General features: G+C 42.2%; 1 protein-coding gene across 1 annotated transcript in view; it reads left to right on the forward strand.

The window, feature by feature from the left end:
• The window catches only part of hs6st3b (heparan sulfate 6-O-sulfotransferase 3b), a 72,427-nt gene extending 60,120 nt beyond the window's left edge, over positions 1–12,307 (forward strand). Inside the window, exon 2 of the mRNA XM_069663366.1 lies at positions 10,896–12,307. Coding sequence (XP_069519467.1) covers positions 10,896–11,646 — 751 coding nt within the window. The 3' untranslated portion in view covers positions 11,647–12,307. The remainder of the gene's footprint in view (positions 1–10,895) is intronic.
• The last annotated feature ends 1,775 nt before the right edge of the window (positions 12,308–14,082 follow it).

The following is a 14,082-nucleotide window of genomic DNA, read 5'->3' on the forward strand; positions in this document are numbered from 1 at the left end:
TTAAAGATAATTTGTTTCAAGGTCCCTTTCGTTCATTTTAACATTTGTATCGCTAGCTATTCGACTGCATTGAATCTCGGGATACGCTGGGCCACGAAGGATGCACTCGATGGATCCTTCGTGGCCCGGGAGACGGAAGACGCATTTGTCAGCAGCATCTGAAGGAGCCTTCAAAATGGGAAAGCCTTCAACACGCCGCTGTGACGCATTCGTCTGGATTGTTTTGCCCTTTGAAAACAGGAAGCTATCGAGGGACTTGTTGTGGACATTGATTGATGTTTACAGCAGCTAAAAGAGTTCAAGGTGAGAATATTCAAACACAAAGAGTGACGACCTTACCCTGCTAGCTAACTAGCAAGCCTGCGCATAATGGAGGAGAGGCTTAAAAATCAAGACGAGTCTCTGTCATGTATCCCTGTTGTTCCGTTTTTTGCATTTTCATTTATTTCAGTGTTCAGTTTTCATTCCCTGTTTTACTTGACTTACTTTCTTCCTTCTTGTATATTTAGCTCTACTTCCTGCCATGATTGTGTGCCCCGCCCTGATTGTTTTCACCTGGTCCTTGATTAGTCCCACCTGTGCCTGATTAGCCTCAGCTGCAAAGTTTGTTTAGCCTTTGTCTCTTTTGTTTCTGTGCTAGTTCATTTTCATCAAACCGTGTACCCTTGCTTTTTGTATAGATGTATTCCATGTGGCTGTACTTGTGTTTTCTCCTGTTTTCTGACCTTTTGTTTGTTTGTTTAAATAAATCTTAAGTGTGCTATTGTTTCCTCTCCCTTTATGTTAAAACAGATACTGGTGTGTCAGTGAAAATCAGTGCAAGATTGCAAATTACAACAATTTTTTTTTTTTTTTTTTTTGGAACATAAAGCTCTTCAGGTTCAGTCACACCTGCTGTAGCATACATTTCCTCTTTAGCATTCAAGATAAGTTGACCTTTAACCCCTTCTTTTGTGATAAAAGGCTCTGCTGTAAGCCAAGATTTCAATGTCTCCTCACTGTAGTCACTACCTTTATATTGAATGAGGAGGGCTCATACACCTGTGTATACCAGAGTTTGGATTCTACAGCTGTTTGTTGGTTATAAAATGAGCGCTGTGGCTCACTAAGGTTGTTTAGCTGAGGGCACTGCCACTGGCATCCATGCATTCACATTCTGTCCCGCTGCTGACTGCAAACAGCTGACTGATCAACACATGTACTGCTCTGATCATGTTGTGCTGCGGGACACACCGACAGATACTACCTGTTAGAGCTTTGAAGCATATGCCCCAGACATTAGTTTAATATCTTTGTTCTTGCGTTTATGTGAACTTATGAATTGCTGACTATATTATGTTTACAGGCGGCATTTTTGGGAGAGAAAGAAGTGTTTAATTAAATCTACCACACCGCAGTTGCAAAGAGGTCCTGAAAAACAAAAACACTTAAGGTTGGGAAAGATTGTGGCTCTGCTTAAATGTTAATAAGCTTGTTGTGTTTTGAGATTCAATTATTGATGTTATGTTCACAAACAATCCAATTCTTTTCTACAGCTCTTTGGTATGAACGAAGAGGAGCATGGATCGTTCTTCAAAGCTTGCTCTTTTTATTGCTTTACTTTTACTTGCCTTTAATCCACTCCCCTTGTTCCACTCCGGTCCAGTGTGTGGCAGTATGGCACCTCTGAGCTTTTTTGCCAGCTGTCATTAAACACCAGAAGAAGAAGAAATCCACTCTTTAGTTTAGGTTTACAGCGAGTACCATGTCCCAAGTCAGGGCTGCATCCTTCGATGGACTTATTTCAAGGCCGATGGTGTCACAGCGGCACGTCGAAGGCTGTCGCATTTCAAAGGCTCCTTCAGAACCTGCTAGCTAGTTAGCTAGGAAGTAGAGCTACATACACAAGGGAGAAACTGAACACTGAAATAAAACACTGTAATAAATGAAAAACTGGAACAACAGGAATGATACAGAAACGCTGTCTTGAATTTTAAGCCCCTCCTCCATGATGCACAGGATAGCTAGTTAGCTAGCAAGTTAAGGTCGTCACTCTTTCTGTTTGAATATTCTCGCCTTCAACTCTGTTGGGTACTGTAAACATCAATCAATAGCTGTGTCCCTATCCAGGCCACAAAGGATCCATCGGGTGCATCCTTTGCAGCCCAACGTATCCCAAGATGCATTGCGCGCCAATTCAAACGAGATGGCAAACTCTTAAGCAGCAAGAATAAACTTTTAAATGTAAAAGTTTTTGGTTTCAACTCAATCAAATAGCTAGCATTACACATATTTACAAAAACAAAAGGGCTCTTGAAAGAAATTATCTTCAAAATAATAGGTCTAAGTTACGTGACTTTAGTCATGCTAGCTAGTTAGCCCGCTAGCTACCTGTTGCTAGGCAATAGGAGCAGCATTTGGTGACGCAAGGGTAAGGGCGGGAACAGCTGCTGACACAAACAGGAAATCCTCCGTAGACCAGACTGTCTCATTTCAGTTCGGCTTTAACGGTCTACGCAGGCTACGAATGGAGCATCCTCCGTAGACCGCGCCCTTCAAAGGCTGCAGCCCCTGGATTGGTACACAGCTAAAGTCTAAACAAGTCCCTCCCTTGGGAGTCCCATTTCGAAGTCTCCTTCAGGTGCGGCTGACAAATGAGTCCTCCTTTTCCTGGGCCACGAAGGATCCCTCAGGTGTATCCAACGTGGCCCAACATATCCTGAAATTCATTGTGTGCCAATTTAAACGAGATGGTTGACTCTTAAATGGCCGAGGAATAAACTTTAATATGTAAACGTTTTTGGTTTTAACTCAATCAAATAGCTAGCAATGCAAATGTTAAATAAAAGGGGCGCCTTGAAACAAATTATGTTAAAATAATTGGTTAAAAACATGACCTTAGTTATGATAGCTAGTCTAGCTAATCTTTCCATAACCCTGGCCATGTGCTTTGAAGTAAAGTTTAACTTGACAGATACTTAATTAACAAAATCGACTTATTAAGTTAATAGAAATCAAACCTTCAAAATAATATGTGTGCTTCAAATGTGTCCAATGTGGAATCAGTTTCTACCAGACAGGGTTGATAATGTTGTATAAAGTGTGTCTGTGCACTCTGTAACACACTGCATGGTTCCTGGTCACCATGGCTTTTAATAAAAGCTGATTTCCTCAGAAGCAGCTTCTTCTGTTCCGCTCTCTGATGTCTGATCTTAAAATACAAAACTAAACCAGCCTGAAATTGTATGTCGAGATTGAGTCAGACATCACATCATGTTGCCTTCCGCTCCCATAAACTTTTATCATTACCTCGATTTACCTGAACGAGGAGTCTATTGGAAAACGACATAAATAACTAAAAGAGGAAGGAGAATGGTGGTTGTTTATATGCAGGGCCTCAAGTGGAGGCCGGTGAGGAGAGACGACGCACGGCAGAGCGAGCGATAAACACAGGAGATACGGGGGGAGATTGACGAGTGAAATCAGCAGCATGATTAATGTGACAACCTTTAAGGAAAGGTTATGGATCCGGAGGGAACACTAATGTCTAACACTAATGTAGGACACGGAGGAGATGCAGAGAGGAGGAAAGGGCAGGAGTCAAGTGAGGTGCCAAATTACAGGAGTAAGCCATTCTCATAGAGTACTGTACTCTGTGGTCTCTGAGCTCCTACAGTCACCTCAGTGTTTGCCTCACACGCTGCCCAATTCCATTATTAATAATTTAAGTCACAGTCAGTCATAATATTTTGTTACTATTGCAAAATACCATTGCACTTGAAAAGTGAGGTAAATTAACAACTGCGGCATGTAATATGAATGATTGCAGAGTCGGCTTGTTTAACACATGAAGAGGGCGACAATATTTCTATTTACAACCCTTTAAAAACTTGGTGGGACATCAAATTTACTGGACTTCTTTCGGCGGAGTGATATGATTCCAGTTAGTCCTCCAGATTGTGTGATTAGAGCCACATCCCTGGCAATGGTCTGTTCGTCATAGCAACAGTCTGCTATCGAAACATAGAAACCTCCGGATGCATCTCTCGCTGGGCCGTTCCTTTCAGAGGGAGGGGCGCAATGCACCCTGGGTATTGTATGAATGTAGAATGGGCAAAACCACAAGGTGTTTGTAGAACTTTCTCCACAGCTATGGTGCCAATTTCAAATATTATTGCTTCTATCGATTACAGAGAACACCAGCTTTGACTGACGGGGGGGGGGGGGTTGTGAATTTTGCATTCTTAAAGAACTTGATGAGCTGCATCAATTGGCACTTGTCCCTTTTTACATGAGGAAGCTGCAGTAGTTGGCAAGCTAGATACTGCATGTAGAGCGATGACGTCTCTGCCATCAGCAAGCAAAACAGCAGACCAGTTTAGATCACTGTGGAAATCAGAGATATGGGCGGCAATTCAAAAACCCCACAATTGTATGGACAACCTCCTTCAAACTGACCTCTGTTGACCTTTGTTCAAACCAGTGAGACAAGCCGAGAGCAGAGGCGTGTGAAAACCCCAAATTCTTCTTACCAAAACTGGAAAATAGTGTCTTTTTGAAGTAATTCATCACCTGAAATATTAGATTTGAGAATATTTTCCCCCTGTTTTTGATTCTTTCTTGAAAAAATAGTACAATCCTACCACATAACTGAACTGTTCCGTGTATCTTAGCTAGGGGACGTCTCTTTGTGTTAACCTCTTCTCTCTGTTTTTCTCTCTCTTTGTAAACTAGAGGCAAAAATGGCAACCGGCAAAAACTTTTTAAACGAGATATAAAAAAGACAGGAAAGTCACAAAGTCACAGTGAATCAAACATTATACTAGTTGTTTAGCAGCACGCTGTATAACTGTGATGTTGCATGTCACCCACAGCCTCTCTTGTCTGCGACTGCTCTCCTGTATAAAGGTAAACCAGGCCCAGAGTGTGACAGTAAAACTGTGTTAAAAATATGTTTCTCGTTGCTCCTGGCCTGCAGAGGAGGGATGGAGACAGATCAGAGCTGCTACTTTGAGAGGATAAGTCAGAGAAGTCAGCAGACTGTAAACAGGTGGAGGTTTTACACGACACAAAAGCAGCTGCACTCACACACACACGCACACACACAATGTCTACCACGCTACATCATAACATCAGTCAGTCCCACTGTTGAACAGGGACATGGTCTGTCTTTACTTATTTACCGCTCACTGTATTAGCCTTTGCTCTGAACAACTTTCTGCCCGGCTCTCAGATATATTGTTGTGCTTTTCCCTGTTGTTCAGCCCACCTGCAACAATATCCAACTCCTACACATGAATGTCTGGATGAGAGAATTCCTACACCATGAACTGAGAGTACAAGCCTTAACACAGCCTGTAATCAGGCAGAAGCGGTGGGCTGAGATGTGCCTTTGAGGCTAATTACAGGTATTAAACACCAGTCGCCTGTTGGACTGACAGTGGATGTTCATTTATGTAGCACAGGTTTATTGACTGCTTTAGTGATGATGTCAAATTTCCCAATAGGGACAATGAAGTATACGGTATCTTATCCTTGTGTATCCTAACATATCGTGTCCTATCCTATCCTATTGGATCGTATCGTCTCATATCCTAGACTATCATATCGTATCGTATCCTTTTGTATTGTATCGTATCATAACTTAAGGTAACATAACGTAACGTAATATATCGTAACATATCATAATGTAGTGTATTGTATTGTGCTATATCGTAACGTAACGTAACGTAACTTAACAAATCGTATAGTAACATATCGTATAGGAACATATCGTATCGTAACATACCGTAAAGTATCATATTGTATCATATCCTATCATATCGTCTCTTACCATTTTGTATCCTAGCTTATCTTAACGTATCATAGTTATCATGTTGTATCCTTTTGTAGCGTATCGTATCCTAGCCTATCGTATTGTATACTATCCTATCCTGAAATTTCTGCAGACATTCACGGTACCCAGAAGATCAGTCGTAATGGCTTTGAAACCTTGATCTAGTTTTTTGTTGGGGGGAAGGACTGTCTTGAAATTTTATATGATTTTCATTGGTGCACACTTTAATTTCCCCTCATGTATAGTTGTAATAAGTTGATTCTCTGACTTCTCTATAAGAACTACTAATATCTGTACTTTGGATTTTATGTAAAGTATCAAATGTTGCATGCTTACATACTAAACTATTACGGTGAATATGGTGGACCAGATAAACATTAGCATGTTTGAAGGTCATTGTGAGCACAAGTAGTAACTAATAGTATACTTTTTGGAGTTATACAGAAAGCATGCAAAGACAGTCACATTGTAATTCAAAATGTGATTGCTAATTTAATAAAACATGATTTTAGTATGCATGCCGTTTTACTAAATGTTAGACAGTTTCCTTGAGTGAAAACCTGCTTGGATTAATGTGTAGAATGGATTTTGGACTTCTGTTTTCCTTATGCGCAAAGAAGCCCTTGGATATGAACATATATATTTGCCGGAAATTTTCTCAAATTGCTGAAGAAAATGGTTCCAAAAGTATTTCTCTTTCCATTTGCATTAACTACATCTTTTTAGATTACACTAGGCACCAGTATTCCTGTCTGCAGTACGTCCGTCCTCTGCTCCCTCCCTTCAGCATCTCTTGCTTTAGTTTCCATTTTTATCTATACTTTGAATTCCTCCCTCATCTCTGCTTAATGGCCCCTGTTTAGTTTGTGCTCCAGTGAAGTCAGACTGCTGCTGCTTTAGAGATGAGTATTCAGGGCCGAGATGAGATGCAGTATGCCTCCTCTCCATTATTGATCCATAATCAACTTACAGGGATCTTGACCCCCTATTTCATACCCCACATATTTTAGGGACACCACACAAAAGAAAGATATATTAAAGCAATATTCAGCACTCATTTTTGCCCCTAATATATCTTCATAAATATGTGTTAATTTTCCAACCAGGTTTGGTTTGTACCCTCAATTTCCTCCTTGACACTAAAACTGTCTTGGCACAGGGATGCAGCTCCACCGTGCGAGACATTACATTGTTATAATGTCTAATTATAGCTGCTTCCTACAGCTGTGATACTTTAATAACAACTCTCTCCTGGAAAGCAGCACCACGGTTTAAACATACAATACTTAAGCTAGTGAGTGTGACATGACTGTAGGGGAGGTACCGATGATAACACAGGCCAGAGGTAAGAGACGCCCGTTAGCTCCCCCCCTCTCCTCCTACTCCTCCCCTCTCGACAGCCATCTGTATCACTCAGGGAAAGCCTCCTCCAGACAGCTCTGCAGACCCGTTGATCCTGATGCTTTTTGACACTGATGGTGCACACAGCTGACCTTTGGGCTGTCGAGTGCACTCAGACAACACTTGCTGCATGTGTTTATGTCCCAGAGACGGTCTAATGAGGATGTATCCGCAGCCAGCAAACTCCAGGAGCAAATGCCGGGATGCAGCTGCTGCCACCGAGGCTGTAAGCACAGATACTTGTCTGACTCTTAGAAAAGTCGGTGGAGGCATTTCTGTGGCACTGAGTTAGGACAAATCATCCCATGATAATATCAGGACATATTTTTTGTGAATCTTGTTTTCAATTGGGACAAATAATGCGTTTTATAGACTTTAGTAGGACACCATTGTCACATTTTGGAGAGTTAAATCAGCTAAATTTAGCCACGAAAACATTAATACAGCGGGCTTTAACATCTCCCATGTTTGGGATTTAACCTCATTTTTCAGGACTCAAAGTATTTCCCGCCTCAACATCCACAGTGTTACTTTACACCCCCGTGTCGAACTATCTCCTGGTTCACACAGTTTTCAGGATACAAACGAGCTTTTTTTGTTACTCATTATAACTTATAGCACACTTGAAATTATTTCTGCAGGGGGGGAACTTGTCCTTGTTAGCATTTAACAGCCTGTTCTCACCTGACATGGCAGCCTTAAACACTAATTGGCTTCATCTAAAGTGAAAATAATTATTGTGATGATTTTACAACTGAATATAATTTTTTTCCCGTTCCAGCTTTGCTGGAGTTTTTGCTTAACCCCTTTGAAACAAACCACGGCCACAGGGCATTGCATGATCCTGATTAAATGGATCCATATAACCATAATAGAAGAATAGCAAACAAAACTAACATAAACAGACTTCAGAATTGACATCAGTACAGTAGGTACAGTATTTTATTGCACACATGCCATTCCACTCTGCTCGTGAGAATGAGCATCAAAAATCTACATAGCTCAAATAACTCATGTTGCATGCAGAGATGTTTATGTTTCTACACTTGTTTTGGATCGATATATTCAAAACGGGCAGCACGGCGGCGCAGTGGTTAGCGCCTCACAGCTGGAAGCTAGTTCGGATGAAGAGGGCCTTTCCGTTTGGTGTGCATGTTCTTCCCGTGCATGCGTGGGTTCCCTCCCGGTACTCCGGGTGGCTTCCTCCCACGGTGCTCGTTAGGTTCATTTGTGACTCTAATTCGCCCGTAGGTGTGAATGTGAGCGTGAAAAGTTTCTATGTGTCAGCCCTGTGATCCAGGATGTACCACCTGCCCTCCCATGACACTGAACAGGATAAGCGGTATAGATAATGGATGGATGGATATTCAAAGTGTACATTTAGCAACATTTATTTAAAAGCATGTCAGATTTTAGTATCTTTTTTAATGACAAAAATTTCAATACTTTATTTGATTGAGTAAATGTTACCTTATGTATTGAGTGAGTGCCTAAATTTAACAAACATGATAGACTAAAATAAATTAGGTACATTTTACTTAACATTTCCCATTACATTACACAACTAATTACATAATAAAAATGACTAATAATAACTCTTGACACATAAAGACAGACAAGCTTTCATGCTTAGCTTTCATGCTAACGAGTATGTCTTTAGTCTGTGGGAAGAAGCCGGAGTACTGGAAGGAACCTGAGCGTACACAGGGAGAACATGCAAACTCCACACAGAAAGGCCAACTACGTCTAAACCGGGACACCACTGCACCACCGTGCATCATTTTGGGACTTGAAGATGCTCAAATAAAAATAAGTAATAATCAACAACATTAGCCTGCTCGTGTTAATTTACTTACTAATATTCAGGAAAGTCAGCCAGTGTAGCCGCAAAGAGAGGGATACAAATTTAAATGTCTTGTCATATACAGGCACGTATGCCAATATCTTTGGGTAGATTTTATTATGTTATTTTGGGTTGCAAATGTCACTGTTGAAATTCAGTAATGTAGGTAAACTTTACTAATTTTAATTAATTTACTTGCTGACTTATATACTTTTAGTATAATTTACACAATCTGCATGGATTTTATGTACTACTCTAATACTGTGAATAACTGACCTATTTAACTTTTAGCTTCGGTTGTACAAAAACTCGGGCTGTGGAGCTGTTTGAAGATACTCCAAGAAACGACAAAATCAATCAGCAAAAAATATAAATTTCTAGTGCAGATTTCAGAGGGCTAATCATTAAATTATTCATTCATTATTTAAAAAGCATGTTGATAAAATCAACTAATCAATGAACTGTTTCATCTCTAGAGCAGCCTCGGTGACAGCCGCTCCGTCCTCGTCACACTGTAGCACATATTGAAGCAGACTCTGATAAAGCCTGTGATGTAATCTCAGTGTTCGAGCTGATGTAACAGGATTGTAAGGACAAAAATGGAACAAGTTGTTGTTAAAAATCAAACAACGAAACCCCAACAAACGTTTTATTTTCCTGCACTTGAATGCACTTTGGAAATATTCCAGTGCAAATTTCAGAACCCTTTTCATGTGCGTTGAATCCAAACCTGAAGGACACAAACGTGGCAACAAGGAGGCTGTTTTAAATTGTGCCACTCTTTTATTTCCGCTCCTGTGTGCCACTGCGTGAATGTTTGCTGCGTTGAAAGAACTGAAGCAGCTTTGGAGCCAGTGTGAAATCTCAGCGCCGCGCTCCACTTTATCCGCCCGACTGTTTTCTCTCTCTGGAGACGGGGTCGCATCATCATTAAATATTCACAGGAAAGCTCACGGGACATCACCTTCGGAGAGGTTTACCTGACCAACACCTGTCCGATCTTTGTTTTCCATCAGAGTGAGCGCTGACATATCTGCGCTTCAGCAGAGTGGATCTCCTTGGAGGTCTTGAAACACTGGCGTGAAGGGCAGAGTCAAGCTCCTGTGTGTGGGCTGACACGCTCACGCAAAATGTCAACTTCACAGACAGGATTCAAAGCAGATATTTTGTAGTTTTTTTCTTAATTTTAGGCTTCCCATCTTTCACTTTTGACACTGCAGAAAACAGCTGAATCTATATTAAGCTTTCTCGTCGACTTCCACGTTCCCTGACTGTCCTTTTGCAATCATTCAGAGCATATTCAATCTCCGTGCGTGAAGCAGTGGTGTGTAAAAAAGAATAATAACGCCTGCGTGCCACTTCTTCACCGTTGAAATGCCAGCTTATTTTGTTTCCTGCCCTGCTGTGAATGGGAGACAAATGATGGGTCGGATACCCACTTAAAAGTGCAACACATTTGAGGGCAGAAAAGTTGCAGCTCATTATTTTGCTGAGTGACATGTTTAGGATAAAGTTGGGTCAGTTTTACTCACTTAATGTACGTCTGCGGGTTAGCATTATGACTTAAATCCCAATTATTCTACATGTTGGCAGGTGGGAGACAATCTGTAGAATAAAAACAGTCCTCCAACTCTTGTGCGAGGGTTCAATTGTGAAGGGCAATTTATAGAAAGTTGTAATAATGTCATTAGGGACACTTTCAGTTTTCCAATTAGCATTCAACCTTGAGCTTTCACGCACAGACAAAAGTCACCATCTGTCAGCACATTTAGCACGGCCCTCTGTGATGATGATGATGTGCTCACAGTTCTCTCACTGTGTCTGTTTTGGCTGCAGGAACTTCTACTACATCACCATGCTGCGCGACCCGGTCTCCCGCTACCTGAGCGAGTGGAAGCACGTCCAGCGCGGCGCCACGTGGAAGACCGCCCTTCATATGTGCGACGGACGCTCGCCCACCCAGGACGAGCTGCCCACCTGCTACAACGGGGACGACTGGTCCGGTGTCACCCTGACCGAGTTCATGAACTGCCCGTCAAACCTGGCTAATAACCGTCAGGTGCGCATGCTGGCCGACCTGAGCCTGGTTGGCTGCTACAACCTGTCCTCCATGAACGAGAGTCAACGCAACCACATCCTCCTGAGCAGCGCCATGAGCAACCTGAAAAACATGGCTTTCTACGGGCTCACTGAGTTCCAACGCAAGACCCAGTACCTGTTTGAGCGGACGTTCAGCCTGCGCTTCATCGCCGCGTTCACGCAGATCAACAGCACGCGAGCCGCCAACGTGGACCTGAGCGAGCCGGTGCGCAGACGCATCGAGGAGCTCAACTTCCTGGACGTGCAGCTGTACGAATACGCCAAGGACCTGTTCCTGCAGCGATTCCAGTACAGCCGCCAGAGGGAGCACCAGGAGGTGCGCTTGAAGAGGCGCGAGGAGAGGCGTTGGCTGAGGGAGCAAAAAGAGCAGGGCAGGCCGCCTAAACACAGAGGGGGCGGGAACAGAGGGGCGGGGAGGGGCGGAGGGACTGACGGTGACTTTCCCACCACCACGGAGGACTACACGAGCCAGGTGGCCCGCTGGTGAGGCTCGGAGAGCAGCAAGAGAGAGATTCCTCACAGACTGGTTTAAACATTTCACCCGTCTCTCTCTCTTTTTGTCTCACCGTTAATCCGTCTCCTGCATCTGTCTGTCTCTCAGCTTCAGTGTGATCCGAGTGCTCTGCTGTTTCCTCATGAAAACTGTCAAGTCTGTGAGTCTCACAGCAGCTCTGCCTTGGACTGCCCTTTGGTGTCTTAAATCTTAAAAAGCTGTTGATATATTTTTTTGTCTTTTCATTTTTTGCCTTGTTTATTTATCTTGTGTGGAATCAGACAGTTAAACTGAGGTGAAAGTTAAAAAAAGAAAACTACTAAAGAAGCTGCCATAGACTGCATCGCTTTAATTTGACATTCTCTGCAAAAGCTGATGGATGTCATCTTCTCTCAAAGACGTATTTGTAAAAGAACTGACGGTTGCATGTCGCACATCCACATTATACTGACATCCAGGCAGAGTTATTTCTAAAACATATACAGTTCTGTAAGCCAAAGTTAATAAAAAACACAATGTATTTATTGTATTTTTATTTAAAGAAACCCTCTCTAAGACCATGTTGTATGCATGCAGTATCCATGTTTTAAATCAAGTTATGGAAGACTATCTGATGCTTTTAATTTGGTAACAGTCCAATAAATGTCATTTTCTGAAGTGCAATACCTTCCAGACTCTCCCAAATATTATATTACGTACACAAAAAGCAAATCACACAAAGAGACAACAAGCTATCTTTGTTTCCTTGTACTTCTTGTACTTTTTTACATCCAAAAAATCATATTTTGCGAGTAATCCATTTCTGAAGTGGAGGGCTGCAGAGATAAAAGGTTGGTAAATAGTTCAGGTGATGAAATGTGTCAGTGTGGCTGCTGTGTGGCCTGACTGTGAATGAGCCGATCAGCATTCAGCTCTCACGCCCCTCCCCGTCACACTGGCTGCTTTTACATGTTTGTAGAGCTGACGGCGACTGCACACTGTGGGCAGCCAGAGCGAGCGCTCTAACGCCAGCAGAGAGCCGGCCTACAAAGACCAGCGGCCTCAAAGCGAAAGAGTGGAGGAATAAAACACGCCTGTCATTTCTTCTGCCACACAGTTTCCAGTCCCCTCAAATCCAATCAGCGCGGCGACACATGAAGATGAAAGAGGGCCTGTTTTTGTCTGCTTGAATAGGCTTCAGTGATGCTTTATATGCCTCTTATCTCAAAATCCCTCCTTATCTAATTAAATGTTCACTAAATGTCAACACTGAAGTGGTACAGCTGCTGATTTCTCATTTTTCTTCTATAAAAGATACCTCAGATGGCACACTTTTTGTTTCATTTTTAAGAATCACCTGTGTCCTCTTTTGTTGGAGTGATTCATCCAGGTTATGTCTGTGTTGAATGAATTCACATTCAGTTGTTAAAGCTGTTACGAGCTGTGTGGGTGCACTTATGTCTGCATGAGTTCAGAGAGTGTGCGGATGGATGGGAGAGAACAAAAACTAGGTGTATGGCATATTGAAAACACCGATCAATTGTTTCAAGTGAAGATAGAGCTCTGAATATTAAATCATTCTGCATATATTTAAAGTAAAGTAGAGAGTATAGAGAAGGACGGGCCTTTTTTACAAGGCCGAATTTGAAAAAAGGGAGATGCCAAGAGTCTGGACATTAACATTTCCTATCAGAGCTGTACATCTAGAAATTTAAAGAGGGGGTATTATGCTGTTTCACATTTTAAGACATAAATGTAATGTTACAAAGTTGGATGTCCAAACTAAACGTGGGTGAAGTTTCACATCTGTAGGTAAAAGTATGTTGGAGTAATCCCCTGCTAAAAAAGTCTCTAGACGCTTCCTCCATTTTGTGATGTCACGAAGTGGAGGAACTCCATATTTGGGCATCTGCCCGAGACACAGCAGAACTTCCTGACCCTGGCACATTCCAAGGACACGCCCACCCAGCAGCTCATTCTGCCTCGGAAATTTTTTTCACTCCACCACTCTGCTAGACGGCTTTGGTCGTCAAGTTGATTTCTTTGGCTGTGAAGGAAAGACATCAGTGTTTACTTTTCCAAAGGACAAGAGCTCCAGACATTCATTTCAAATCGAAAAAAGTGAAGTTTACTCTTTGCGGACGAGGCTGTAACACCACCACAGGGTAGGAGGCTTACTTCCAACACTGAGTTCTGCCCCTGGCCAATCAGAAGAAAACGGGGGCGTGGTTTCTTAAAGGGACAGAGCTGACTGAGTCGTTTCAGGCAGAGGCTGTATGAGGGCCTGCACAGAGCACCAGTGTGAGAAAAAATAGGATTTATTTTTACTGTAAATTATGCTAAGCTACTCCACATGTATAACAGAGTGAAATATAATGCTTGAAATTAGCATAGTACCCCACCTTTAAATGTGTTATAACAATGCACCTTTGTAATCTTAAACACTGTTTT

This window comes from Semicossyphus pulcher, unplaced genomic scaffold (genome assembly GCF_022749685.1).
Source record: "Semicossyphus pulcher isolate SPU_LCO1_2020_fin unplaced genomic scaffold, fSemPul1.0.p SCAF_15, whole genome shotgun sequence".
NCBI lineage: Eukaryota > Metazoa > Chordata > Actinopteri > Labriformes > Labridae > Semicossyphus > Semicossyphus pulcher.